The sequence below is a fragment of the Epinephelus lanceolatus genome, chromosome 12 (assembly GCF_041903045.1).
Source record: "Epinephelus lanceolatus isolate andai-2023 chromosome 12, ASM4190304v1, whole genome shotgun sequence".
NCBI classification, from domain to species: domain Eukaryota; kingdom Metazoa; phylum Chordata; class Actinopteri; order Perciformes; family Serranidae; genus Epinephelus; species Epinephelus lanceolatus.
The window spans coordinates 39,498,240-39,525,953 of record NC_135745.1 but is presented as its reverse complement, the minus strand read 5'-3'; the positions used below and the strand labels follow the sequence as shown (position 1 = coordinate 39,525,953).

Below are 27,714 nucleotides of genomic sequence, written 5' to 3'. Positions count from 1 at the left end.
ACTGGTGACGTGTGTTGGGAGAGGCTCCAGCCAACCCTGTGGCCTTATATGTTCAGTCGACAGTAAGAATTGAATGAACGAGTGGGTGGGTGAACAAGTTAATTAACAAATGAAAAACACAAACTTTTAGTTGATTTTATTTGAGCTGTCTTTGTACATTTGTGTTGCAGGTTAATGTTGGGGATTCCTAACTCCTCCATTCCTAAATCACATTTTATCAATCATAATCAATGTTTTAAAGTCAAACAGCAAAATAATGTTAGAATATTTGTGCAGTCATAGAACAGTGCATGGTGTTAGTCACTCAGTTACTGCGACTCACACTATGCCTGCATTCAAATGTGCACTGAATAGAGGTGTTGCTTGAAATGTAGCCCGTGGATTTGTGGCTTTATTTTCTGTGTGGTAACCCAGCAGTGTTTTTGTATTACGTGTTATAATTTATCAAATGCACCATGTGACCCTCGAGCTGGAACATCCGTTAGAGGTTGTGGCTTCTGTCTGCAGTCGTTTTTATTGGTGATGTAATGTGGCATGGTTATTTTGGAACAACCAGACCTTGGAAGAAATTTATTTCATGTGTTATTATTGATGAGGTTTTTTCAAGGATAATTAGCCTCATAAGGGCTACAGTAAAGAGCTTTAAAGGCCAATCAAGGACCTACTTTTAGCATGTAGTTTTTATGTCTTATAATTCGTGTACATATATCTACATACATTATCTTGTAAATGTAATAGAGTACCAATATTAGTTGGCATACTGAAGCATGTATTTCAGTCTCCTTTCAAGCCACATTTACTATGCTTTTTTTTTTTTGTATGTATACATGCACTCTGTAAAAACTTAAAGGGGTCGCCAGTGATTTTACGTATGAAGTATGAAGTGATGACGAAGTGATGTCACTCAGGTCTGCCGTCAGCACTAGTTGGGTGTGGAGTTAGAGAGAAGTGTGCATCAGATCTCAAACTGAAGCGTCACCATGCATGTGGGAATATATAGTTACTGAGGGGTGCTGCACAGTAATGTGGGCGCACTACTAACATTTTGTATGTGCATGCACTTACATAGGAGCTGCGGTAAAACTGCTCAGACACTCTTACATCGTCAGCCGTTAGTCCAAAGAATTTGCACTCCTTTGCCTCGCCACGATTTCTCTCTGGACTGCATGTGTCAAAATGTTTAATATTTTATTTTAAATGGTGTCAAACATCTAGTTGTCTCTTCACTTAAGCCACTCGTGCCCTGGGAAAATCATACCTTCACCTGCTCTGTGGCTGCTGTAAAATTCAATGGCTATGCCCCAGCAGTGGAAGTCCCTTGTTTCATTTTCATTTCATTTTCCGTAACCGCTTATCCTGTTAGCCTCACCCAGCTGCCACTGGGTGAGAGGCAGGGTTCACCCTGGACAGGTCGGCAGACTATCACAGGGCTGACACATAGAGACAGACAACCATTCACACTCACATTCACACCTACGGACAATTTAGAGTCACCAGTTAACCTGCATGTCTTTGGACTGTGGGAGGAAGCTGGAGTAATCGCAGAAAACCCACGCTGACATGTGGAGAACATGCACAGTCCACACAAAGGGCCCCCCAACCCTGGGTTTGAACCTGCTTCCTGTGAGGCGACAATACTAACAACTGCACCAACGTGCCGCCAATATTTGAAGTCCCTTGTGTCCAAGAAAATTTCATTATGGATCTAAAAAGCAGCTCCAAAACTGTCCTGACAATTTTCTGGTCTTTCTCAGTCTGCACTGTTGATTAACTCCCGGTTTAGCTGACCCATGGGTGACCCCGACCCTTGCACTTTGACCCAAGTGATGATGTAGTCAGGTCGCAGGGATTTCTGACAGGCGCCACATCACATGCTGTTCAATATTCAGAACAAATGTTCTGATGGTAAAATAGTCAACCACTGCAGCGGCAATCTTAGCACCCACGTAACCTGCTCATGTCTGACACTGGTTGTGTTGCATTGTGGGAAATGCAGGTGCCAGGTTTTGAACAAGGAAGGAGAATGTAGGGAATAAGAAATAGCGTACCTCTGTTCTGCTGCAGTGACAAAGAATGTAAAGAATTTAAAGTTTGGGGTAATGAAGCTTGTGTTGGTCTGAAAGGTTCAGTAGTTTGGTCTCAGTTTATGTGATGTGATGTGTTCTCAAGGATCAAATCTGAAAGGGATTGTTACCATTATGTAGACGGGGAAAAGCTCAGAGAACCTTTATTATCCTTTGATGTGTCATCTGCTTCACTGCAGTTCACGACAGTATATTATCTCGATTTAAATCCAGGAGCTTGTTATCATGAGGCAACCTTGCTCCACATATGTTAAAAAAACAACAATTTTATTCCAGGGTTTTGAGTTGAAGTGCTGCTTTTATAGAGGCTGATGTGCAAAGCAGATTCACTTAAACCGTCTTACTGCTGTGTTTGCAGTGAGCTAAATGTATGATATCGACTCGCACTGTTCTCAAGCACTCTGTTTGCCTTTTGCTACAGACTCTGCCTTTTACCCAGTTCGAGCCATTTTCAGTCAAATAAAAACATGGTTCAAAGACCCCAGCACCAGTGACCCTGTAGTAAGTGGAAAGTGGAAAGCTCACGCTGACAGGCCAGTTGCAGGCCTCTGAGTTGGAGCACACCGGGAACAGTGTAGTCCATGCGTGTTTACATTTCCTTCACTCACCAGACAGTCTGAGCATCTTCATCCTCACATGTGTGCATTAACATTTGTGTCTGGGACATGTATTAAACCCTTTGAATGCAGTGATAATGCAATGCATATACGTCTCTTTAGTCAATGCGTTAATGGCTCAGCGCATCATTTAGTGGCTTTTGTAGAAACGTAGAAAGCGTAAAGGACACAGCAGTGTTTACAATTTGATTTTTATTGAAGCTTCTTCAGTAGCTTCAGCTTCACATGGACCTCCTGTGTGTCGTGTGAGTCTTTTTTTACTGGAAGTCACACTGGAAATGATGGTGTGTGTTATTTATGTTAGCCCCTACAGCATTGCTTTATGGAAGGACGCAACATATGCACGTTTTAAATATCATGTTAAAGGTCATAGTAATGTTATTATCATGTTTTATTCATTTTTATGCTTCGGGAAAATCTGTGGTTCAACAAAAATATTAAGCTTGTGCTAAAAATAAACTGAAGTACATCTAATTAATTTGATCAGTTATTAACTTCTCTTAATGATAATAATGATTGTGAGGTCATTAATTTGAGTATAATTCATATTCTGTGCTGGTCTGTTTGAAATAGTCTTGTGCAAGAATGGCTCCTCTGAAAAGCACTTCAATCAAGGTGACCAAGCACAAAAGACTCACTCCCAGCAGCCTCTTCAGTAAGCAAATCAAAAGGCTGGAATATTAGCAGGCAATAAGAGACACCTTGGGGTGATTAAGCTGCACCTAATTTGTCTATAGAGGTTTTGTTAGATTGGCAGTCACAATTAGGGGTTTTATACAAACCGTGACCTTTTCCAGGCTGCTCACTGCCCCTTTGGAGGGGAGAGTTGGGTGTGTCACCTTTTCATACTTAAATTACATCCACAGCACTGATTGCTGTGTTGTGCTCTGCTCTCACTGGTAATGACACACAGCATACTCGCTGCAGAAACTGTATTCATCAGGTCCCAAAGGTCAAAAGGATAAGCTGCTGTCACATTGGCTTCAAGATGTGTTTCACTGTGCTTAAACTGGTCAGATTCTTCGTACTTGACCTCCCACTGCGTTACTGATTTCCTGTGTATGTGCGTTGACTCTTGGACGGGCATTTCCACATAGTTTTCTGGTTCGTTGACTTTAGTTTACCGTTACGTGGGCTTTGCGTCTGACTTACAAGCACAAGATCAACCATGACTGACCCACAGTTGTAGGGCTGCAGCTAACAATTGTTTTATTATTTTCTCCACTAATTAATTTATTAATTAGTGTATAAAATGTCAAAGCAATGAAAGATAGTCAAGACAGTTTTCTACAGCCCAGTCTTTGAATGTCTCGCTTTGTCCGACCATCTGTCCAAAGTCGGAAAATGTGCAGTTTGCAAAAGACAAAAGAAACTGACAAATGTTCTCATCGGAGAAGCTAAAACCAATTAATATTTTGACACAACTGACATAAAAAATAATTGCAAATTAAGTTTTAAGTCTTGATAGGAGAAATGAACAATATGAATCAATGTTTTAGGACAATATAAGTAGTTTATACAGTATATGAAATTATAAATTTTACTGGCCAGTACTTTACACAAGCAATAACCAGGTGGTGATGTTCATTTCTGGCAAGTTAAATAATTTAAATAAATTAATAATCAAGGCAAATCTTCAAGTTTGTAATAAAATTCTGTAAATTCAAAATTAATCCAACTCATTTATGTGCAATACTTTCCACAATGGGCTTATACAACCAGAGACGATAAAGAAATGGCTGCCTCAACAAATTATTTAAAAAATCATAATCACAATTATTTTGGTTATTTATTACTATTAACTAAAGATTTTGTTGAAGTCATCTTGCATTTATTGAACATTAAAAAAAGTCTTCTAACAGTGATTTCTCTTAAACTTTAAATATAATTCGAATGAAAAAATCATTTAAAAATGTGATTTCAAATAAAGATAATTTAATAGCATTTAATATAAACGTGGCGCAAGACGAGAGAGAGAGAGGAGCCATTGACTGTGAATATCCCGTGTAGCATGCTTTGGAATTAATTACAATATAATATTTTTGAATATATGTCTCGCTTTTTTTCCTGATGGTCTTAAGAAGTAAGACCAAAAAATACTCAATAAGAGAGTCTAAAACGTGGCTACATCTGGCGAGAAAGTCTCCCAGTTGGCAACACTGAGTGCGCCGCTGTAAAATAAAGGGATGCACTGGATTTATAACTCAAGAAAAAGACAAGAGTATGTTGTGAAACGAACGCAGCACAAAAATCACGTCATCTTATCTTATTTTTAGAATTGTTAGAAGCCAAAATTATGATTGAAAATAACATTTGATTCATCTCTGAGTGCTACCTCAAGAAACATTATATATAACTACAACAACTTTTATTTTGTCTCACAGTACTTAAAGTCATATTGTGCATCCCTTATTGAAAGTGATGGCCTTTTTTGTTTTATAATAGCTGCTAGGTGCTATTTCACCAGGCTGTGTTTACTCTTTAATGTTTCATATGATGTGTTCTTAATTATCACATGAACTGCTGCCTGTACACCATTAATTAATGAAATGTAGATAATACCTTTGAGAAACATATATACATCAAAATTATATGTTGCCACTGTTGACAATATGTCTGTGGTTGACACAGTCTTTACAGGGTGATCTACATGCCAAGAGTACTGGTGGTGGCTCGATGGTGGTTGACACTCATCACCAGTCAGACTTGTGAACGTGTGTATCTGTAACGACAGTTCAGCTTTGTGATGTTAAACAAAGATGAATATGAATTGAGAAAAACTCCCCGGGGGCAAGTAATCACAGTGATGACAGTTTGAGTGCTATAATACTGGAGCAAGGTTCGGTAAATTGAGTAAAGTGACGGCAGAGAAACATTTGTGGCAGCCGCGGAGACACTGATGTGAATGGACAGAAACAAACCTTTTCACAGTGGATATGCCATCTGAATCACAATGTCCACCTGACCTGACAGTCAATTCAATGTCATCATTGATTTATGAGACCTTTGTGTAAATAGAAATCACATTGGGAAAGCTTTCAGACCTTTTTTTTTCTTGCAGCAGCATGAATTTTGGTGAAAGTCTCAATTAAAAATAGATGAGTCCATTAGAAAGTACCTGCTGTCAATCCTAATAAATATTGTAGAGCCCTACTTTCTGCGACCTCACCTATTTCATTTTCACTACGGCAGGTCACGGCCATTTGCAGCTGTATGTAATTAAGTTAACCCACACACTTGACCCGACATTCATTATCACAGCTGATACCAACAAATGGAAAGCCTAAATAATCAATATTGAACAGCCTATTTCACCACATATAATGGGTAAATGTTTCTGAGGTGATAGAATGTCAGTGTTTCTCTCCAGTGAAAATGAATGATGCGTTTTGAATGCCAATATGAACACTGACATCATCTCATGTTTTATACCCAGCTGTGATTTGGAGGATTACTGCTGAAGTTGCCAGGCTGTGACTGAGAGGGTATCATATGCCGTTAATGCAGCGTGTGTGAAACAGTCTGTTACATCTGGAAAAAGAAGCTCTTGTGGATTAAAAATCCACTTTAAAATATATATTTTTAATCTTCAATCCCTTTAATCTATATATAAAGATGGCTGGATTTACATTTGTTGTAACCCATTTTCCTGCTAGCAGCCTGCCACAAGTATTATTAGGTGACACTTGTGACATCCATTTCGATATGAAAGGTCCAGTGTGTGTGACTGCTTTACAGGCATTAGTTTTTAAGCTTTTGATGAAAATTAAAATGCTTCATTTGCATCGCTTTATTGGAGGAGCGGCTCATACTTTGTGCATTAAATCACGTATAACGCAAAAATAGCCCTTTTTAATTTGGGACAACAGCACGATCACAGTGTGAGATGTATGCTGCTTCGCAGAGCACACACAATGTTTCCATCAAGGACAAAAGTGCTGTTCTTCAGGCTTACGACCAGAGCAGGGTATAATTAGGAACTAAATGCTGCTTTAAGTCAGAATGTGGTCTGCGAGCATTTCCAAAGGACAACCAGTCTTGTGGTTTGTGGTTTTTATCATCAAATGCAAATTGCACAGTTGAAGAGGAGTGGCACTGACTCATAGAGTTTATAATATCCAGGAACCTCATCCGCTAAAACATTCATGCGGTGCAATATGTCAGAAGTAACATATTCATGTTTTTTCCAGATAGTGGACAGGCCATTAAAAACAAGATTCAGCTGAGTTATAATTTTCTAGACCCCCCTATTTTGCCGAGAAAAAAAAGTAGAGGAAAGTCCAAAAGCCCCTGGGATCAAATTTTGACTATATGCCAACAACAAGGAAGTGAATGTTAGCCTATGGTGTAAAGAATGGCAAATGACCAAAACAAGTACATAAAACAAACATTCGACTGTATTCCCATAATAGAGGCGCTTTACAGTGACCAGAGTAAATATTATCTGTATATTATTTATCATCCATGTGACGAAGTGTGATCTGGAAAGGAAAGTCTCACTTTATACGAGCATTTACCTAAAAATCTCATCCTCACTGACGGATCAGCCAACAGAGGGAGGCATTATTGGGCGACTGTGAAGAGGGAGAGAAAGTTAATATGGTCTGTGTTTCCAGATAAAATAGTAACAGAGTTGTGATCAGACATTTTGTGTTGACAATCAAAACACTGAGGTGTAACACACAGTGTGTGTATTTACAGCTCATGTGTTTAAACACTTTAATAGCTGGTTGAATACTAGTCTCGTACTTTCAAAATCATGTGAGTGAAAACAAGTAACAAACACATATTGTAAATAACTCTTAACACATGTCTGTAAGGGACTGTTTGTTACTTTTGAAGGGGAAAGGGGTGGTGCAAACTGAGGCATGTTAGCACCAGGGTTAGACTAATATGTTTTATTTTGGCTCGGGGAGGGACATTCAACTTTGAAATGGTTTTATTTTGTATTTATTTTAACCCTTTGAAACCTGGAGTGACATCACTTTTATTGTGTTTTCGCAAGTATTTAAACCTTTGAACCCTGAACAAATTGGTGCGATTTCACTCAAAAACGTAGGGGAAAAAAGGCAATGAGCAACTTGGTAAGAAATGTCCTACAAATTACAAAAAAAAAAAGAAAGTTTGGAAAATTAGTTTTTAAAAACAGGGAAAAAAGGAAAAAAAATATGCAATTTTTTAAGCACTCTTTCCAGGTCCTTGTTCTTTTTTTCTTTTTTTTTTTAACTTTTCTGTTTTTACTAATTTCTTACTTATTTTTCTTGGTCGTTTCTTTTTCATTGCACATCACGTACTTCCTAAGTTTTTGAAACAAATCAAGCCAATTTGCTCAGGTTACAAAGGATTAAACGCCTTCTTTACACCACACTGGCAGGAGGGTTTGACCATTTATCATAATCAAGAATTGGAAAAACAGAAATTATCATTGGATTATCATCTTCATGACAGTGCTTGGTGAACTTCTGTCAGGAAACATAACCATATCTGAGATTGAAATAGTGATATTTCATCAAAATCACATCAAAATCACTTTATGCTACATATCTCATTTAGGGGTCGACAGATAATTGGCCTGGCCGATTATCAGGGCTGATATTATGAATTTTTAGGGTTATCAGTATCAGTGATTTTTTCCACTGATATGCCGATATACAGTTTTGTTTTCCTGAGCTGCGCTGTTTTGCCCCCGACGTGCTTCTCACTGCCTGCACGTACCACTCTAGGCTCAAGACCTACCTTTTTAGCCCGGCTTTTAATTGAGCTCTCCTTTATTTAATTTATTTTGTTATTTTTTTTTTCATTTTTTATTATTGTTTGAAATTTTATTTGTTAAATTTTGTATTTATGATTATTGTGTATCTATTTTTATTAATCTGTTTTTATTTAGCTGGCATATTCTTCGACTTAGTTACTTATTTATCTGTTATTAACTTATTTATTTTCCTATATATTGAAAGATCTAAAATTTCATTCTGAGTTTTTATCCTGCCTCTGGTGTTTCCTTACTCATGATAGCATTTCCTCAGTTACCGTTTGAGTGCTGTTATAATAGCCTGCTACTGTTTAGTCCTTACCATTACAGTGCTTTGTCAGTGTTTAGTTTTTTAATTCTGTGTCAACTATAATTTTTACAGCAGATGTATAGGTTGTAAATATCGGCTATCGATATCTCTCTTTCATAATCATCGGTATCGGCTCTGAAAAAAACCATATCAGTCGATCCCTAATCTCATTTAAAATTGTGCCATAATTTAATTGTATGCACCAGATTCTTATAAAAAAGTAAATATTTTTTGCATTTCTTCATGCATGAAAAAGGATTTCATTTTTAATTTTAAACTCTTAACTTTTAAAAACCAAAGGATACGTTTAAAATCTAATTATGTCTGCTGCGCCAAGTCACTAATATAATTTTGGCCAGCTGCTACTGCCACTGTTGTGTAAAGTTTATTTGGAAAAATGGTCATTATGCGCATGTTGCAAATGCTGGCTGTGTGCGAGCTGTGGAAAATTTTTTGTTGGTTTTGTGTGGAAGGACGGATGGTTGTCATGCTGCAGTGCACACACAGCTTGTGTGATGATGCCATTTGTGAGCAGGATTTGCGTTTTGCTTATGAAATTAGATGTTTGTGTTGGTAAGAACTTCAACTCCTGTTTGCTCTTTGAGGCTCCATAAAAAATGTTTAGGAAACATAGTAATCAGCTTTTGGGATGGTAAGACAGAAAATAAAAATAAAAAATAGAAGACACATGATACATAAAGAACAGTCCCTTAAAAGCAGCAATACATCAATAAATGTTGAAATTATATAAAATATTCAAGATCACATTTGCAAGAAAATCTACCATGATCCATTCAGCTACAGTCCTGTATGTGTGGCGTGATCAAACTGTCACTGTGCAAACCTAAGATGTTAGTTAGGGGACAGTCACTGTAGAGGAGTATCAACATCTGTCTTTGGCTTTAGAGATTAATTAAAGGCCATTTTATCTTAATAACTGTTCAGTGACATTTTTCAGGAGCGTCACAACTCAGAATTTCTGCTGTCAATTCCAAAACTTGTTTTTTTTTCTTTTTTTTTCCTTGTTGGAGATGAAGATGGAGAGGCTGTCTAAATCCCAACTGTTGTTTTGGCTCTCAGCCAGTGACTGACGGAGCCGAGCCAGCTTTTGGACTTTTAGTGGTCCTCTAGTGCCACCATCAAGCTCGCCTTTCAGTTTTCAGATGAACTTATCTCCTGTTCCCATGTTCTCAACATAAAGAAACCTTTTGAATCTGTTTTTTTTTCTTAAACCTTTCCACATTTAAACCCATCTATCAGCTCGGTTAAGGTTCCTGTCACTTGCTAATTGGTCTAATCTGTCCATGTTTAAATTGGATTATTTTGCAAAGTGCAACATTGTTAAAATGTCTTTATTTGAGGGACTTAAGGATTAGCCTTTTTGTGCATACTGCGTTGTATAATTCATGCTTCCTTGAGCCTTCAGTAACACTCATAATCATTCAGAAATACTGAAAAAATAATCCACTTATTGCATTGTCCAAAATCATTCAGTTATCGTGTTTTCATATTGTTGTTAATCGTAAAAAGGGAAATGGTCCTTAAAATCTCCAGTCCTGACATTAATTCGTTTATCTTTGTTTGTTCATTTTTATCCTTTAAATTGTCCAGCTAATGTACACACACACTTGGAAGCAATTTACTGTAACATTTGCATTTTCCGTGTGTGGAAATGTGGACATATGTGATTAGATTAAAGATCGGCACCATCTAGATAACGTCTTAATCTTGATAGAGAAATCTGTTTTTTTAAATTGACCTCACAACCATCTCACACAGCTGTGTTTTGCTCAGAAAGTCACGAGTCTCTGCTGCCATGGCTGTTGGAGCATGTGGTTGAGTACAAGTGGTGGTCTTTGAACTTGGCGTTTTATTCAGTCGTGTAGTTTTAGTGTGTTTAGACGACTCTTTCATGGGCTGAAATACTACTAATGAGCTCATTGGGCTGTACTTTGACTCACGATACATTGTTGATGTACTAAAGATAATTACACTGCGTTGAACTCAGTGGCGCTTTTGCGGATCATTTGAACATTTTTGGAAACTCAACTTTTTTTGCTTTGTGCTTTCTAATGAAAGTCTACCTCACAAGCTCCAGCGTTTCACTCTCTTATTCACTGTAGGGCATTTCAGGAAATGACTTTGGTCAACCACAGCTTTCTTGAAAAAAGAGAAAGAAAAAGTGCAAGCTGTCCACAATCAAGACTGTTGGTAATGTACCGGAAACCCAGTGTCTCCACTCAATGTATGCATGGCGTCTGTCCACATGACTCCATTTTTGATGCAAGTATTTTTTCTTTATCCTTCTGCGACAACATATTAAAAAATCAACACATGAACACTGAAGACATCTGTGGTGCCAGACAAGCGAAACTTCTATAACTAAATATAACTGAGCATTAAGTTACTAAAATAATATGGAAACCAAATGCTGGAATCAGAGCTAAAACTGTAAGTGTACCTTCACTCTCATACCGTCAGTATTTAGGCGCAGTGGTTCAACACAGTCTTGACACACCAGCCTAAATACAGTTCTCTCAATATTGGTCTTATATCCTTGCAGGGAGCTGCAGTTGAAGTCATCAAGCCGCAGTTTGCGAAGACAAATAGAAACTTGTGGTTTATTCAAGTGGAGTTTGTATTCTAGCATCCAGTGATGAAAACACACATATTTATATGGTGTGTATTTTTCTAATTTTCATTTTGGCACACGCGCAAAAAGCATTTGACAAAAAGATTACTGTGTTTTGAATGAAATGCAGTAAATAAGAATGTCCATGTTTCTCCCTGTGAGAGTTGTGTTTACTTTGGAGGTTTGGACTCTGGCCAGTGGAGGAGGAATAGTTTTCAGAAATAATCAGGGGGCACACTTATTACCCAGGATTCTCTTCTTAAAATGGTAAATGATACTCTTCTATGTCCCTGCGAAGCTGGCGTCTGCAGATGAAGGGGGAAATTTCCCTTAGTTTTTGTGAAAGAAAATATACCCTGAGACTCTGGGCCTCGTTTTAGTTTAGTGTTTCACAGGGGCTTAAAGTGAGCTGTAAATGTTAGGATGTGTGTTCTTAATGTGTCAGAACGGCAGCTTCACTTAACCAGATTGGCAAAAAAAGACACACTGAGGTATGAATGCAAATTGTAACTGACATATAGGCCCACTTTGAAGTGTTTGACTGAAGTAAAAATCCCTGATAGCAAAGAAATGCAGCATATAATATGCAGTAGATGATAATAAGAGCTTGTTAACTTTCATTCAGACTGTGAAAATTGCAATCACAAAACTGCAAAACAACTGATGATCTACTTTACTAAGCACTGATGATAATGACACTTGCCCTTTCCGAGCAGCAACCGTCCAGACTCACTGTTTCTGGTTTCCTGTTTGCTCAACGTTCACCCAAAGTAACACCAGCCAGTTATTCAGATGAAAATAGTGTGAACGTCTCAGGAGCGTTCAGTGGAATATTCTATATTGGCATAGTTAGTACAGTAAACAGGTAGTATCTATCCTTGTTCGCCTGCGGTCAAATGTTGTTCCATCTGTGGTTGTTTACTGTGCAAAGCCATAAACGTCTTCATTCTGTAACCTTATTCAGCTCTCAGACTGGACATCCTTATTTCAGGCTGAAAGTAGTGAAAATATTGATGGATTGAGGTATTATGGTTTTGTGTGCAGCAAATCCACGACGGCTCGGTATTTGCAGTTTCATTTTAAGCTCGCAGAATTACGCACTTGCACCAGAGACAATGTATACACGTCTTTGTTCCCAAATTACTCCTTGTCTCGGCGTGCAGATTTAGAAGTTCCTCAGCTGCTTATTTTAGATTATAAACAGGCACCAGAGAGGGCTTAGAGACAGCAAAACTTTGCTTTGCTGCAGTAAATGGTTTTCATGTCATTTGGAGCAGCTAACTGCAGAGCTATGCACTCTGACTGGTGTGCAGTACTACAGTAACTGTATCAGGATGCCAGTGGTGGGAAGTAATTAAGTACATTTACTCAAGCTCTGTTGTTTTTCTCTACTTTATACTTGTACTTCTCTGCATTTTAGAAGGAATTATTTTACTTTTTACTTCACTAAATTTACCTCACAGCTTCACGGCAACCAGCTGTAACACTAAAGTGCTGCACATGCAACAGTAATAATAATCAAATAATGTTATAATATCATTTTCCTAGTCGACCAATTGTCATTTAGGGCCATTAGTCGACTACTCGCTACGATATGAATGTAATGATTAAATGATATATTTTGGTGGTTTGAGTTGAAGGTGTGAGAAAGAATAGTATCAGTAACATTGTTAACACTGTGCTACATTACAGAGAAATACAAAACCGTACTAATGAACCTTCATTAATATAGGCCTATATTTTATCTACAAGTGCACGTCACACACTGAGCGAGCCGCCTGTTAATGACGCTGTGGGCTAATGTGCATGTAGCTACTTCCATGTTTCAGATGATACGTCATGTTTGTAGTCGACCAATGAAGATGAGTTTACATATCACCTTGGGTTCGTCCTTCACCTTCTCAAAATGATCCCACACTTTGGATTTCCTGCCCTGGAAATTAACCTGACTCCTGATGTGGCCACTTCCTGTGTCTGTCCTTTCAAATTAAATTCCAACATGGTCCAGTCATGTCAGTTTTGGTTTATTTTGACAGTTGGTTTGTTTTTTGGTTTTAAGCGACTAAGCGACCAGTGAAATCTTGCCGACTAATACCTTAAGTACGCTTTGTTGATAATATTTTTGTGGTCTAAAGTTAGATTTTCAGTGCTGGATTATTTATTGTAAAACAGCATTTTTGTATTGTTGCATGTTTATTTAAGTGATGGGAATGTTAAATTCACAACTGCATTTTTTCATGTTAAGAAACAGAAAGCAACACATACTTAATGTCTGTACTAACAATTATGAACTGTTGGATTTAACAAATGTATCAAAGGTTGTTAAATGCTTAAACACAATCAACCTTTTAATTTTTTTTTAGTTCATTGTCACTCACTCTATCTCAAATGTCCATATTTAACTAATAAATCACGCTGGACAGATGGCATCAAATTGATGTCAATGATGACATCCTGTGAACATTTTCACACTGCTTTTGCATCATGCATCAAATGGATGTGATACATTTTTTAGAAGTGTAACAATTTGCATCTGTGTCAGCATTTAACCTTCTCACCCTCTCTGTCTCTTCATGTTTCTTTCTTCTCTGCATGCTGGGACTAATTTTCCTTTTGACAAATCATTTTCCCATCACTTGTAAACCTGAGAGCAGAATTTGATTCCTTTACATCCAGACATGTAATTTGTGTCTGAAGCTGACAAATACAACTGCAGCCGGGGAGTCAGCTGCTCTGGGCAAACGTCTGTCTTTAATTTGTACTGTTTGCTCTGCATCACTGAACCAAAAAAATGAGACCGGGAGTTTTTTTAGCCGTACCTCCAGGCACACTCGATGGCATACATGTTAGTTTGTGTTTCATTGTGAAGATACATATTGCATTTTTCGGCAGCGTTGGCTCAACGCACCATGAAAACCCTTATATGACAGCGTAGAAAATCCTAATGATTTGTGTGCTGATCTATGCTTCAGTTTTAGCGCTTGGCTTGGATTTCTCTGTTTTCATTTCCACTTTTCTTGTCACGCTCTGTTAAAAATGAATGTGGTCATTTTCAATACAGTCACATTTGTCATTGCCCAAAAGTGATCTCTGAGCAAACAGCGAGCCAGTCAGTGTGACCTATTAGAATGGAAAATGTTTCCATGACTGGAAAACCACACCTGAGGAGCCACGCCACTCTCAAACACAATGTTCAAAGGCTGACAACATATAAGGTGTAAGTTAATGTTGGGAATGAAATGTCGTTTTTGTCCATGTTACAACTTTGTCATGTCCGATTAGTGGCCACACAGTGGATTTAACCGCAGGAATACAAGCTGGGACTATAAACAACAAGTGAAACTGATACTGTTTATTCAAGGAAAAACATTGAGTCTTTTACAACTTTTTTTTATCCTCATGACAGTTAAGACAGAAATAAACACAGGCTTACCGCTTTCTCATGAACACTTGGAGGGGCGGACTGCTGCGGTCAAAGTACAATCTAATCTGACCTTCCAGATACAGAGGGCGGTCTAACATCCAGGCCACCCTGTTGCTTTCCCTCATATTCTGTTGGAGAAAAAGTCAGCAGTCTACATTTTCAGGAACATTTCACAGAAAGAAACCGTATTTAGAAGGTGCTGCCTGCAGCGCTATGACCAGGGATGCAGAAAGCAGTGGTTTGAGGGTTATGAAGCAGCTGTGAAGAGGAAATCATGTCTGGAGATAGCAGAAGTTGTTAATCCAGCACTGAGTTATGGCGAGAGAGTTTGAAAAATCTAATTTAAATAAACATTTCTGGAACAGCCACAGCTGGAATGAAGAAGAAATGCCATTGAATCGGCAATTTGAGGCATGTTTTCAAAACTGAAATACAAACATTTAATCAATATGTCTCTCATGCCAAGTTTCCCTCCTTGATATTTCAACATAAACAAAGACCAATCAATTGTGTGAGAAACATTTTGAATAAAGCATCTCTTCTCTGCAAAGCATGAGCATGTTTGGTTTTGTGTGACAAAGAAAACAATTACATGGAATAGGGAAAACATCTAAAAGTTATTTTGGAGAGAGATGGCGGAGGAGACAGTCATGGTTTAGAATCTGACGTTTATTTGACATTAAACATAGCAAGCACTTTGACTTTGGTTTCAGTGTCAGCCATCAATGTGGATTCAATACTGCCTGACAATATTTCACTGTTAATTGCTATCTGGGAGTCAACTGATGCTTTCAGTGCTCATTTTCAGTATGAGAGAAAGGTCAAAACCTTTGCATCAGATCCTGATGGGCCCACAAATCAGTCAACAGAACAACCTTTCTTGTAGAAATAGCCTCTTTGGACTGATGGAACACTGTCAGGTCGCTTAATGATGACTGTTATTGAAGGAGCTTTGCATTTACAACATAGCCCTACATGTTGCACATCACTGTCATTGATGCTTCAGTATTTCCCTTCATTTAACCTCTACGTTTTTCTTTTTTTTTTGCAGGCTTACGCAGATGATGTGCTTACAAAAGATGAACAGATAGGCCTGTTGTTCAGAGCAAAACGGAAGTGTGAGGGGAACATCAAGTCGAAGCACAGGGTTCCTGGTGAGTAGAGAGACAAGATGCTAATGCTAATGCTAGTTGAAAGGGTACTTTGCTGATTTTCAACCAGCTTTGTGTCAGAACGCTGTGGGTAGTATGTGTCAGTGAACTGTTGTAAACGTCCCTCCATCTATCCAGTGCCTAGATATCCCTCCTGGCCCCTGGTAAGCTCTGCCAGGTGACGGAATTTACTTCATCTAGCAGAGTTTCGGTTGCTCTCGGGCTGTTGCTTGAACTACAAGGTGTACTTCTGCATTTTCATGTTGCCCGCCACCCATGCTGCCAACGTGGACACAAAGAGTAAAGTAAAAAGAGTAAAATCTGATCAAATTGTAAAAATCGGCAGTGTTTTGATTGAACATATATCAAGATTCTGTTACTGCACTGCGTATTTCTTGCCTTCAATGTTCTTTAGAAACATAATTTGGTGCCTTCTTTATGTGTAATAGTGAGAGTTTGTGAACAGGAAGTGTGCGCCATACTGTTTCCTGTATTGTGAAAACAGAGACTTAAAATACTGAGATCAAACTATAAAACTAAGCAGTGCTGATGAAATAAAAAACAAGGTTCTGTTAGTGTATTGACTCTTTCTCAGCTAAAATGTCTTCAGAAACATATTTTAGTGCACTGTTTGGCTGTAATATGAGAGTTTGTGAACAGGAAGTGGGCGCCATACTGTTTCCTGCACAGTGAAAATAGAGGCAAAAAAAAACAAAAACTGAGATCAAACTGTAAAACTAGGCAGCACTGATCAAATATAAACCAGGATTCTGTTACTGAGTTGCCTATTTCTCACCTCACGTTTCAGAAACATGTTTTAGCGGACTGTTTAACTGTAATAGATCAATATGGTTTCTCACCAGCCGCCACTGTTTGAAACAGACGTGTTCACATTATGTCACCTGCCAGCGAAGTGTTAATTCGTCTGGTGCGACACAGTGCTTCCTCGTAGTTGGAGGTTTTCTCCCTCTGTAGCACCAGTTTCAAAAGAATTTGCATCTTTCTACTGCATAGACGTCCTAGTTTAATTAAAAGGCGATCTTTCCAAGTGTGCTAGTATTCCTTGCTAATCAGCACTGAATACAAAGTACATATGAATATATTTGTTTTGCAGTTATTTGATCATTAACTTAAGTATTTGACAAATGAAAAATGTGACCTGATGATGGCGCAACGGGATGATAAAAGTTACTACAATTAATCTTGAGGGGGATTTGAATGTCTCTACCAAATTTCACAACAATCCAGTCAATAAATCACAAATGTCAACTGCGCTAGAGGAAAAATCACCAGTGTCAGGAAGATTCATCCTCAAGGGGTGATTGATGTTTTTGCATTAAATGTCATGGCAAACTATGCAATAACTGAGAAGATTTTTCAGTCTCGACCACAGTAGCTGGTATGTTTAAATATTAGAAAAAAAGTGAAAAAGTATCACAGATCGTTAATCCTAATGTCAGTGATGCCCCCAGAAATATTTCACAGGGGTAGATGGGCCAACCGTGGGGTGGTGCAACAAAAGTGGAAAGTGAGTCACTTGGAGTTCTACAGACTGTTTCGTTTTAGTTTCAGTTTTAGTCACACTTTAGATGGAATTCTTTTTAAACAACCTACAGGGACGCATCACTCCGTGTCTCTCCCTTCATCTTGTGCAGTGCTTTCATTATTAGCAGGGGCGGACTTAGTGATTTGGGGGCCTGGGGGCCCCGGGCAAAATTTGTCTTGCTTTATTTTCACCCTTCAGTGGGAATGTTGGTAGGCTATTGGCAGCTGTAGAGGAAGTACTCAAAACTATTTTCTTCAGTAAAACTATTATTAGCACTCAGTAATTGTTAAAGTGGAAGTCCTGCAGTCGGGAGACAGATCATCAGCACAGTGTATTTAAATGTACTTAAACTCAGTTTAAGGTGGAGCTTTTAATTTTTAGTTTGATTAATTATGATCCATTATATTTTAATTGTTACATGTTGTGACTAAAAATTAGGGGTGTAACGGTACACAAAAATCTCGGTTCGGTACGTACCTCGGTATACAAGTCACGGTTCGTTTTTTTTCGGTACAGTAATGAAAAAAATAGACAACTATTAAATATCTTTTACTTATTGGTAACCTTATTAAAACATACCACCACAGCAGTTAACTCTTTTTACACAATTTTTGAATGAAACAAATATATATAAAATCCTGCTTTTACACATTGTTTGAATGAAAATAGAAATATAAAAGTGAAAAATAAAATCCTGCTGTTTTTTTAACACATTTTTTGAATGAAAAATATAAATATACATTTCTGCTTTAACAGTTTTACTCAGTTAAAATAAAAAGTATAGTGCAGCTGGTCAGCTTTAAAGCCTGCTCAGATTCAGTTTTACTAGGAACTTACTTAGCTTTCCCACTTTGTTAAAGTGCAGTAAACAAAACATGCTTATATCTAAAGTGCAGCATAAACAATTTTACTCAACTCCAATGGCGTTTGTTATTTCTTTAGCGTGATGGTCAGGGAAACGCTCTTTCTTTTTAAACGACGGCGATATCGTAGTTTGCCCCAGATTGCTTTTTCTACTCGTGCCGGTTAACGTTCAAACTCGGGTGGTGTCGCTTTAGATGCGTTAGCATGTTAGACGTGTTTCCAAGTACATACCCGACCGCTGTTCTGCAGTGTTGGCACACTGCTTTTGTCTTGTCCACTTGTTTATTTCCATCTTCGTATTTTACCCTGAAACCAAAGTGTTCCCAAACGGAGGACTTAAGGTTTGCAGGTGGGTCTTCAGGTTCGTCAGGCTCACTTGCCATGTTGTCAAAATGCGAGAATGCGCTGCACAAAGTGAAAGCGGAGATTTACGGGACTCGGTCCGTCACTCAATTATGTCCGTCGGGGAACTAGATATTTTAATTGGTTCGGCTCGCAAAAACGGAATTAAAATGAAATAGAATAAAATAAAATAATATCCTGCGCCCAATAATTCAGTACAGGGTCGTGCTGAACTGAAAGTCGCGTACCGAATGGTTCGACACAAATACATGTACCGTTACGGCCCTACTAAAAATCTAAAACGGCAACATAACCAGTAACATTTATCATTAATATAATGGTACAATTGTTATTTTCGGGTGAGTTAGAATAGTACCATCAATAAGTTTTTTTCATATCTGAATATCATAACAGATCTCTAACTGTTGGGAGTCTAACGGTAAAGTCACATTTTCTTTTACAGTGTAAATGAGAGGTGCGTGTGTCACAGTTAGGTCTAGTTCTCGACTAAAATGGGCCTTTTGAGTCTTGATTTGAATGTAGGTCAAAAATTTCAAATGTAGAAGTTCTGATTATTTATTTTTGTATGTTATTACAGCTACACCGGCCAGTGGTGCTATTGAGAGTAGGGCTGCAACTAACGATTATTTTCATTGTCGATTAATCTGTCGATTATTTCTTCGATTAGTCGACTAATCATTTTATCGAAAAATGTGTTGAAATGTTGAAAAATGTCGGTCTGTCTCTCCCAAATCCCAAAATGATGTCATCTAATGTCTTGTTTCGTACTCACGCCAAAGGGTTTTAGTTCACCATCATGGGAGAGTGTGTAAAGCTGCCAATATTTTAACGTAAGAAGCTGCAATAAGAGTATTTTGGGGCACTTTTATAGTACTTTTCTATGAAAAATGACTCAAACCGATTAGTCGACTACTAAAATAGTCACCGATTATTTTAATAGTCGACTAATCTTTGCAGCCCTAATTGAGAATAGCTACCACTAAAACCTGTGTGTAAAATAAACAGGCGGGAGAGGAATAGCTGTCGTGAGACCATTTCATTTATCCAGACTGCTTCTACTTTGTCGCAGTTGTTAGACTTTTAAGATCACCCTGTGAGTATTGAGAATAGCAGTAATAATGTCATAATAACTCTCCATCCTGATCCAGCCAGTTATACTGTTGTTGATGCATTCTTGGTCCTTAAATCACCCTCAATCTAACTAATCTAGACTAATGCAGGTGGTGTAGACATGCAGGAAATGTATCTTAAATATAAAAACAAAATGCATGGGAGAACCCTCAGATCGCCTGCAACTAATGTATCTATCCAAGTTTGCTCCCCCATTTTAAAACAGAATCAGGCATCATATGAGAGGTAAAAGCATACTTTGCAGGATTTTCCTAAAGAAACACATAGACCCACAGAAAAGTAATGCATCTTAATCATCACTTAAGACCCACAAGCATCGATGGATGACATTCCTGAAAGTCACACTTCAGTACAAATACAGATATCTTACCTAAAATGACTAAGTAAGCAATTTTAAATCATTAAATATTCCTGAGCACTGAAAGTAAAATTAAATGCTGGTAATGGAAAGGTTTATTTTTTCTCAACATGTACACCACCTTTAAAATGGAGCGTGTACATTACACTTGAAGTAAAGCAGAAATCATTTGGCCGCCCAGGGGTGACACACTGCAGTAGAGCAGTCCCAGCAGTGTAACCTGTCACAAATCTTTCTCTCCTTGCATCATGACTCACCCTCTCTGCTGTGGGACACCATTTTCTGCTTCCATCATGAAGTCGGTCTCATTGTCATGCTGAATGTGGTCACTAGCATGTAGCATCTAATCTGACATGCAGCGTGGGCTTGACTGGAAATCGAAACTTAACTGTGGCTTTGAGAGCAGTTGTTTGCACCTGCCCTCATGTGACCTATTATCTAACTTAAAAAACTAGGACCAGTGATTCGTCAAAACTTCCAATTTTATTTTGTTGTATTAAAGAAACGAAATACATAAATACTGGAGTAAAACTGGATCATTTTGAAATGTAGTAGAGTAAAAGTGTGTGGTGATGTCTGTCCTCTGGTTGTATTTTCTAATTTTCCTCTTATTTTACTTTGTTGGGGACGACTCTGGGTGTCAACCTTTGGGCAGTAGTGTATAGCCCCAGGCCACTATGTCTCATTACTTTGCCCTGTGGACGTGAGCTGCAGGTCTGGGTGTCTGTTTGAACAAGGGGGCGAGGTTGAGCCACACACAGCAGAGAAGCCAAGCGGACAGGATGAAGCATGTGTCTCAGCTGAATTCATTCAAAATCCAGCAATGCGTAGGTGTGGCTCGGCTAACTTGTGCTTTAGAACATAATCGCCATGAAACAACCAGAAAATAACATTTTTCTCTCTGAGTCACTGCTTTGTTCTCGTTAACACCGCCGTCTCTCTTCATTTACTCTCCAGCTAGCTTGACCACCACGGCTCTCTAAGTCTCGTAAGTTGCACAGTGAGCAACAAATCCTGCATAGTGTACACTGAAATACTTTGATTTCTCAGTTTACAGTTAATATTGATAATTATCTCGTGCACAGACTTAAGACCTTTGCACACATTTAATCTGTCATCCAAAAAAATCATTACACACAGAAACTTTGCACGTGGATTCTGATGCAGTTTATTGTTCTATTCATTATGAGAATTTGCAGTATGTGACAAAATTAAAAGACACATTTCCTTCTTTGCCTCTCTCCACTGGAGTTACCTATCAGGCTGTCACCACTCCCTCCCTGTCTTTCATTTGAGGAGCTGTCCTCCCTGTCTGTCCTCCACATCCTGTGTGTGGTCCACATCCTCCTCCTCCTCCTCCTCATCATCCACCTGAATATTACTATTTGACTCGCTGAAAGTGAGCTGTCTGAGTTATGAATTGATTCTGTGCACCATGTTGCGCTGTCTTGTGTCCCGCTGCCACATTTTCTTCACTGATTCGTGGTCAAACAGCTCTCTGACATTTCAGACTCAGTGTGCAAATGTGATTAACATAACATGAAGTCATATTCAGTGTTAGACGTGCGATTTCAAACTAAAAAAGCTGACTCAGTTTGCAAAGGCCTTAATACTGGTAAAGTTAACTTTTTTAGTTCCACAACAATCCTGTTTTAATTTGTCACGTATACATACATGTTAAGCAATTCATTGTTCTTCAGATAGGCTAGTTGTCCTTTTCCATAAAAAAAAGACAAATATACAGCTTTAGTCTGACACTGATTTTAAGGGTACTATGTGTAACAATTTCAGTTGTTCTTTGAGACAAACAAATTTTGCAGTCAAAAGTGTGTAAGTGAGTACGTCCGTAAGCTCGACCGGTGTCTCATCATGTACGTGCGCCATCTTGAAAATACAGGTACGTACAGGGACATACTTGAGAAATACGGAATCGCCTTTCGCATTTTCACTTGTTGGTTTCCGGTTTCTGCCTGCGGGTAGAGTGACGAAAAGCTGCAGCAAGCAGGCTAGTCACAAGTGCCGGTGCATTTGAAAAAGGCAAAAAGGCAACATGACCGGCGATTACAAAAAACGGGGGTTCAACATTGGGGTACCCTTTCCCAGGTGGAGAGAGCTGCTGAAGGAGAATCACAGCGCTGTTAGTGCTGTTAGCGGCACTGGTTGCTAACAGCTGTTAGCGACACAGTGTTGCGAGGAGAGTGATGAGGTGTGTAAGGTTGAGCCACTTGTCAGTTGTCAAAAGATAAGACGTGATTGTATGTGTAGGACCCTGAATGAATACTCCATCAAGTATCGGATGACATGGTTTCATCAATGTTATCATAGCTTTTTGGTACACAGCAGCTACCGTTGTTGCAGTACTCATTTGAAACAGTGAGGTGCTAGAGTGCCCTATCCGTTTGAATGCAATATACAGTCTTAACACTAGATGGGAGAAATTCCTACACAGTGCCTGTTTAAGGAACAAAACATTAACTTAAGTTTAAAAACATCATATATCAGGGTGGCCGTGGCCTCCCCTGGCCCCCCACATGGGTGCCACCTCTGCCTGATGCAGGTCGTCTTTTGCGAGAACATCTGTAATCACTCTGGCTGGTTGCTCCTTTGACTAGATTGCGATTCTTCTCATGCCATAGTAGGATGACACAGGGACTACAGTGTTGGTATCTGATTTTTTGGATAGGCAACAGATAATATCAATAAGCCTGTCCATCATGGTTTGCATCTATCGACCAAAATGCATTGCTTAGCAACAGTGAAGGAAACTAACTAGGCTGTGTGGGATGTGAGAGGGTCGCACGTCATTAGCCCTGATTAGGTCTCCAATAGTTTGATCTGCCTCTACCTGCAACAGGTTTCTCAGAGTCAGAGAAAACTAAAGGAAACCGAACCATTTAGTCGCAGCAAAGTGCTTTCATTTGTCCGAATGGGCTTAGCTACTGAGGGCGCTCCCCAGTGAATTCCAGCTGCAGCAAGAGGTTTGATGGGGAGTGCAATAAATTCCACAGGGGCTAAACAGAGCAGGAGCACAAAGACACAGATCTGAAATGATGCAGGGCAGGGACTGCCAATAAGACATAAGAGGAGTACCAACTAGGAAAAGGCTGGAGTGATGGAGGAAGGAATTAATCAACACAAAAGGTAAAGTTTGCCAGAAACTGTGGGAGTGGGCAGCGTAACTATGATGATCACAATAGTGACAGTAAGCAAGACTGCAAAGACCACCTTGTTGTCTTGATTGAACGTGATTGGTGATTTCTTTCAATGTGATTCCTGATGATAGTGTATACTAATCAGCTGATGATGTGCACACTTCAGTGCTCTATAGAACCACCCTGATGCTTCGTTGAGAAGTTCCAGATAGACTTTTTTAGACTGTTTTTGCCTTCTTTTTGCTGATTTGTTAGAATCAAACAGCTGCCAGGCATTTGAATGTGTACTTTAAGGTGATGGTTACATTTTAAAATGCTGTTCTATTTCCTTTGTCCTCCCCGGGGCTTTCCAGAGGCTGGGATTGAGGGCGAAGTTGATCCTGGGGTGTATTTGTGTATTTATGGGCAGTATTTTCCAGCAGACCCCAGCATCTACTGTATCTCATTGTGGTTACTGTCATTTTCCCAGTTGATTGTTCGGAGGAGGATTTTGGATTCCACAGCCAAACCAATCATATTATTTTCTCTTTAACCCCAGTGCAGTGTGGTCGCATCGAATTCTTCGACCCTCGAAACGGTACCCCTTTGTAAATGAAACACATAATTAAAAATGTTTTCCTCCAGGCTGAGAACACAAAAGCTTTTGTTGACCGTTCCCACTAGTTACAGTACATTGCCTCGCGTGGTATTTCCCAACTTTTCATGGTTTTGATAAATGTCCACAAATCCCAAATTGGATTTTAAAAAATATGAAAGAATTGCTACTACTGAGAACTGCAGGCGCCGAACAGCAGCTTGTGTAAGATGTTAAAGGCTTATATAACAACAACGCTGTGCTTTTTCTCAAAGCGTGCGTAACAGGATGACCAATGATGTTAATGCAGAGCAGAGCAGTCAGTCAAACATTAGGCCTCTCTTGGACGAGAGTCTGCGCTGCTCATCTGACCACCATCATGCTTAATCCATCCTGACATGGAGAAATGACTGGCAAGCCTGGTGTCCCACTTCACCAGAAACCTCAAAGCACCATTTGCAGCTGTCTCTTCATTTACATAATGATTGTAGATTGAGTTTGATTGAGTTTCATAGAATTCTCAACTAGACTTCGATATGAGGAGCACGTGGGTCAAATGTTAATTACAATTACATAAGACTCAGTGAAAAGGAAAACACAATTCCTTAGGTTTGATTCTGTGTCACTTTAAAAATGTATCATTAATTTCATTTTAGATGACATGTTTTTAGTCAAATGTTTCCCTTTCTATTTAAATTCTAAAAATAAAAAAATAAATAAATTAGAGATTAATGATCTGAGTATGTTTTCCACCACTGCTTATTATTTAATTCTTTTATCAGGGAAAGATGCCAAATATTCCATTTCCATTTTACATGATTAAAAAATGTAATTACATTGACTAAATCAGGACTTTTCAACTGTTGGTCAAAAAAAACAAAAAAACAACGTAAATTAAAGTAATTAAAGACATCGCCTCGAACTTGAGATGGCCATTTTTCACAATTTTCTTTTACTTCTTATATGTTAAATAATTAATTGATTAATAAAGAAAAGTCAGTCATCCAAAGAAAATATTGGCACTGTATGTTTCTGCAAACAATGGATAGATTACATTTGTTCGTTTCATACAAATCATATCAACGTTTCTAAAATTAACGTAGTATATGAGCTGACTTTGTCTTCAGGGGCTAGCGGAAATGTTAGATGTCGTGTCACCAAGACTAGACACCTGCCAAGTTGCAGACCACTTTTTAAGACCAACTAACAACACAACCAGTTGTAAATTAGTGAGTGATTGCTGCATTTCCAACAACTTTTTAGTCACCAAACATGGGTGTTTTTAGCGACCGATCACTGTGTTTCCACTGAACAGCGGCTGTTTTTTTTTTACCAAGCAAGCCCTCGCTCTGTTTTTCCGGGATAGTGCTACAAAAAGTTGTTGTTTTTACCAAGTCATTGCTGCATTTCCACCGAGGACAGTGCAACAAAAAGCAGTGGTTTTATTCTCAGATAAACCTGTGTGTCTAGTCAGGATAACTCCATGAAAAACAGTTGGTTTTTACTGAGTCATTGCTGCATTTTGACCGGGGGTAGTGCCATAAAAAGCAGTTGTGTTTTATTGAGCCAACGCTGTGTTTCTAGCTGTGATAACTCCATGAAAAAAAGTTGGTTTTTACTGAGTCATTGCTGCATTTCCTCCGGGGGTAGTGCTATAAAAAGCGGTTGTTTTATGCCGAAACAACGCCGTGTTTCTAGCCATGATAACGCCATCAAAAACAGTTGTTTTTTTACTGAGACATTGCTGCGTTTCCACCGGGGATAGTGCCATGAGAAATCTAGGTTGTTGTTTTTTTTACCGAGACACAAGTGCCACAACAAGCAGGTGTTTTTTTTACCAAGACATCGTTTCCAATAGCTCTTTAGCCACCACAAACCAGGTATTTTAAGCCAAAACATGATCTTTTCCTAACTATAACCAAGTGGCTTTGTGCCTAAACCTCACCCTTGTTGAAATGTAGATTCAACATATCTGCTACATAATAACATATAAATGTAACTTATCCATATTGTGCAGAAATATACATTTATTCTGGCAACTGGGTGAAAAATATTGACAGATTAAATAATAGTTGATTGCAGCCAATGCACTTGATTCTCTTTAATAGACATGTTTCTTTGCATATCAGGGAGGATGTTTACACTGATTCTAGACTCTAACAAGTCCATCAGTCTTACTAGGTCTCTGTTAAATGCTGGAGGTGTTGTTTTGGAGGCACATGAACACATCAGAGCTGACCTGCATACCTGATGCTGCTGGCACAAAGCAGATGTGACTCATACTGTATGTGGTGGCTGTTTTCTGACCTCTTTTGGAAGGTTACACATGTGTGTTCAATCACAGTTGAAGGAATTAAGATGAACATATTACCTTAATAAGGGGAAAAAAGAGTCCCCGATGTGGTCGTTGAATGCCTGGATAGGCACATATGTGCTCATTAAACATGCTTGATTTGAGCTTTTTTTTTTTTTAAACCTAATGGCACATGAATTGCTTTGACTTCACTTCATTTGACCCTGATTTGAACTTCAGTGTCTCATCTGGTTGTTTGTAATTATGTAATGTGGAAATCATTTAAAATCTGGGCAGTGGTTTGTCTGTGATGCTGAGTAAAATTTAGGAGGCTGTCAAGATTTGAGATAAAGTTCAAGGAAAGCATTACTTGTGTTTTCTGGTGACCCATGTAAGGGTTTTCCTTGAAGTGGTCATTACGACTTGGACAGAATTCCCTCTTGTAGTTTTTTAAAACATTCCTTTTTTTTTCTTGTATTGTGGCGTGACCTTGAATCCGTGGGTTGAGGTAAACTCAGAGAATAGCAGCTAGCGTGCATTTTTTAGGATTCTTTGGCTTTACATCTGTGTTTGTCTTGCCTGTGTCCTGCCTGACCACCCCCAGAGTTTTTCTTTTTTTTATCTGGCACTGTAAACTCGTGGTTTTCTGAACTATTATAGGAGATGTGGAGTGATGACTATTTTAAAACGCTAGTGTGAAATGTAGGATTTTCTGTGAGTAATGAATTGATTGTGCAATTCCAGCTTCATAGAGAGCGTATTAGATCCCATGTGAGGCAAAAACCTCAGCTTTGGTTGCATTTCAACATTTTATCTATTTGTTTTTATTTCTCATTTGTGCTTTAAATACACAAAAGTCTCCATTACGTGGCTGAGACAAGGTTTTCATTGAGGGAAACACTGAGGTTTGCCTGGAGAGGACAGTGGAGGGATGTGGGTTCAATGCCCCAGACCTTGCAGTGTGAAAATAGCTCAGCCTTCAAGCTTGTGGTCTGAGTGTAGAATAACATCAGCAATCATTATAAAAGGTTGCATGTATCAGGAGAAAATGCAATATGTGTTTTGACATCTGCAGGTCAGAGTCAAATGAGTTGGGGGGGGAAAGAAAACTGAATTAAAAACCCAAGTGACATCACAAATACCAAAGTCCCCCTGTAGTCACGTTTATATTTAAATCGCGGTCGAGAAATTTACGGGAAATTATATATGTGTGTGTGTTCTGTGTTTAATTTAAGCCTGTTAGTAGGTGGTCCTATGGTAATAAAACCTATGGCAAAAGTGAACAGCAATTCTACTTTTACTCCCAGGATGTGTGGTCAGCGTGATTTTCAAAACTAAATGCTGTTTTTCTCCCACCAGAGATCTGTAGGAATCAGTCAGCTCCACTCAGTCTGCTCTTTAATTTTGCGCTCCAAGTGACAGGCAAATAAAAAGCATGTCGTCATTGCTTCAGATGTTTCTTT

General features: G+C 38.7%; 1 protein-coding gene across 1 annotated transcript in view; it reads left to right on the top strand.

The window, feature by feature from the left end:
• Nucleotides 1–27,714, top strand: part of pth1r (parathyroid hormone 1 receptor) — a 79,162-nt gene that overhangs the window by 15,199 nt on the left and 36,249 nt on the right. The window contains exon 2 of the mRNA XM_033651052.2: nucleotides 15,871–15,973. Coding sequence (XP_033506943.1) covers nucleotides 15,871–15,973 — 103 coding nt within the window. The remainder of the gene's footprint in view (nucleotides 1–15,870; nucleotides 15,974–27,714) is intronic.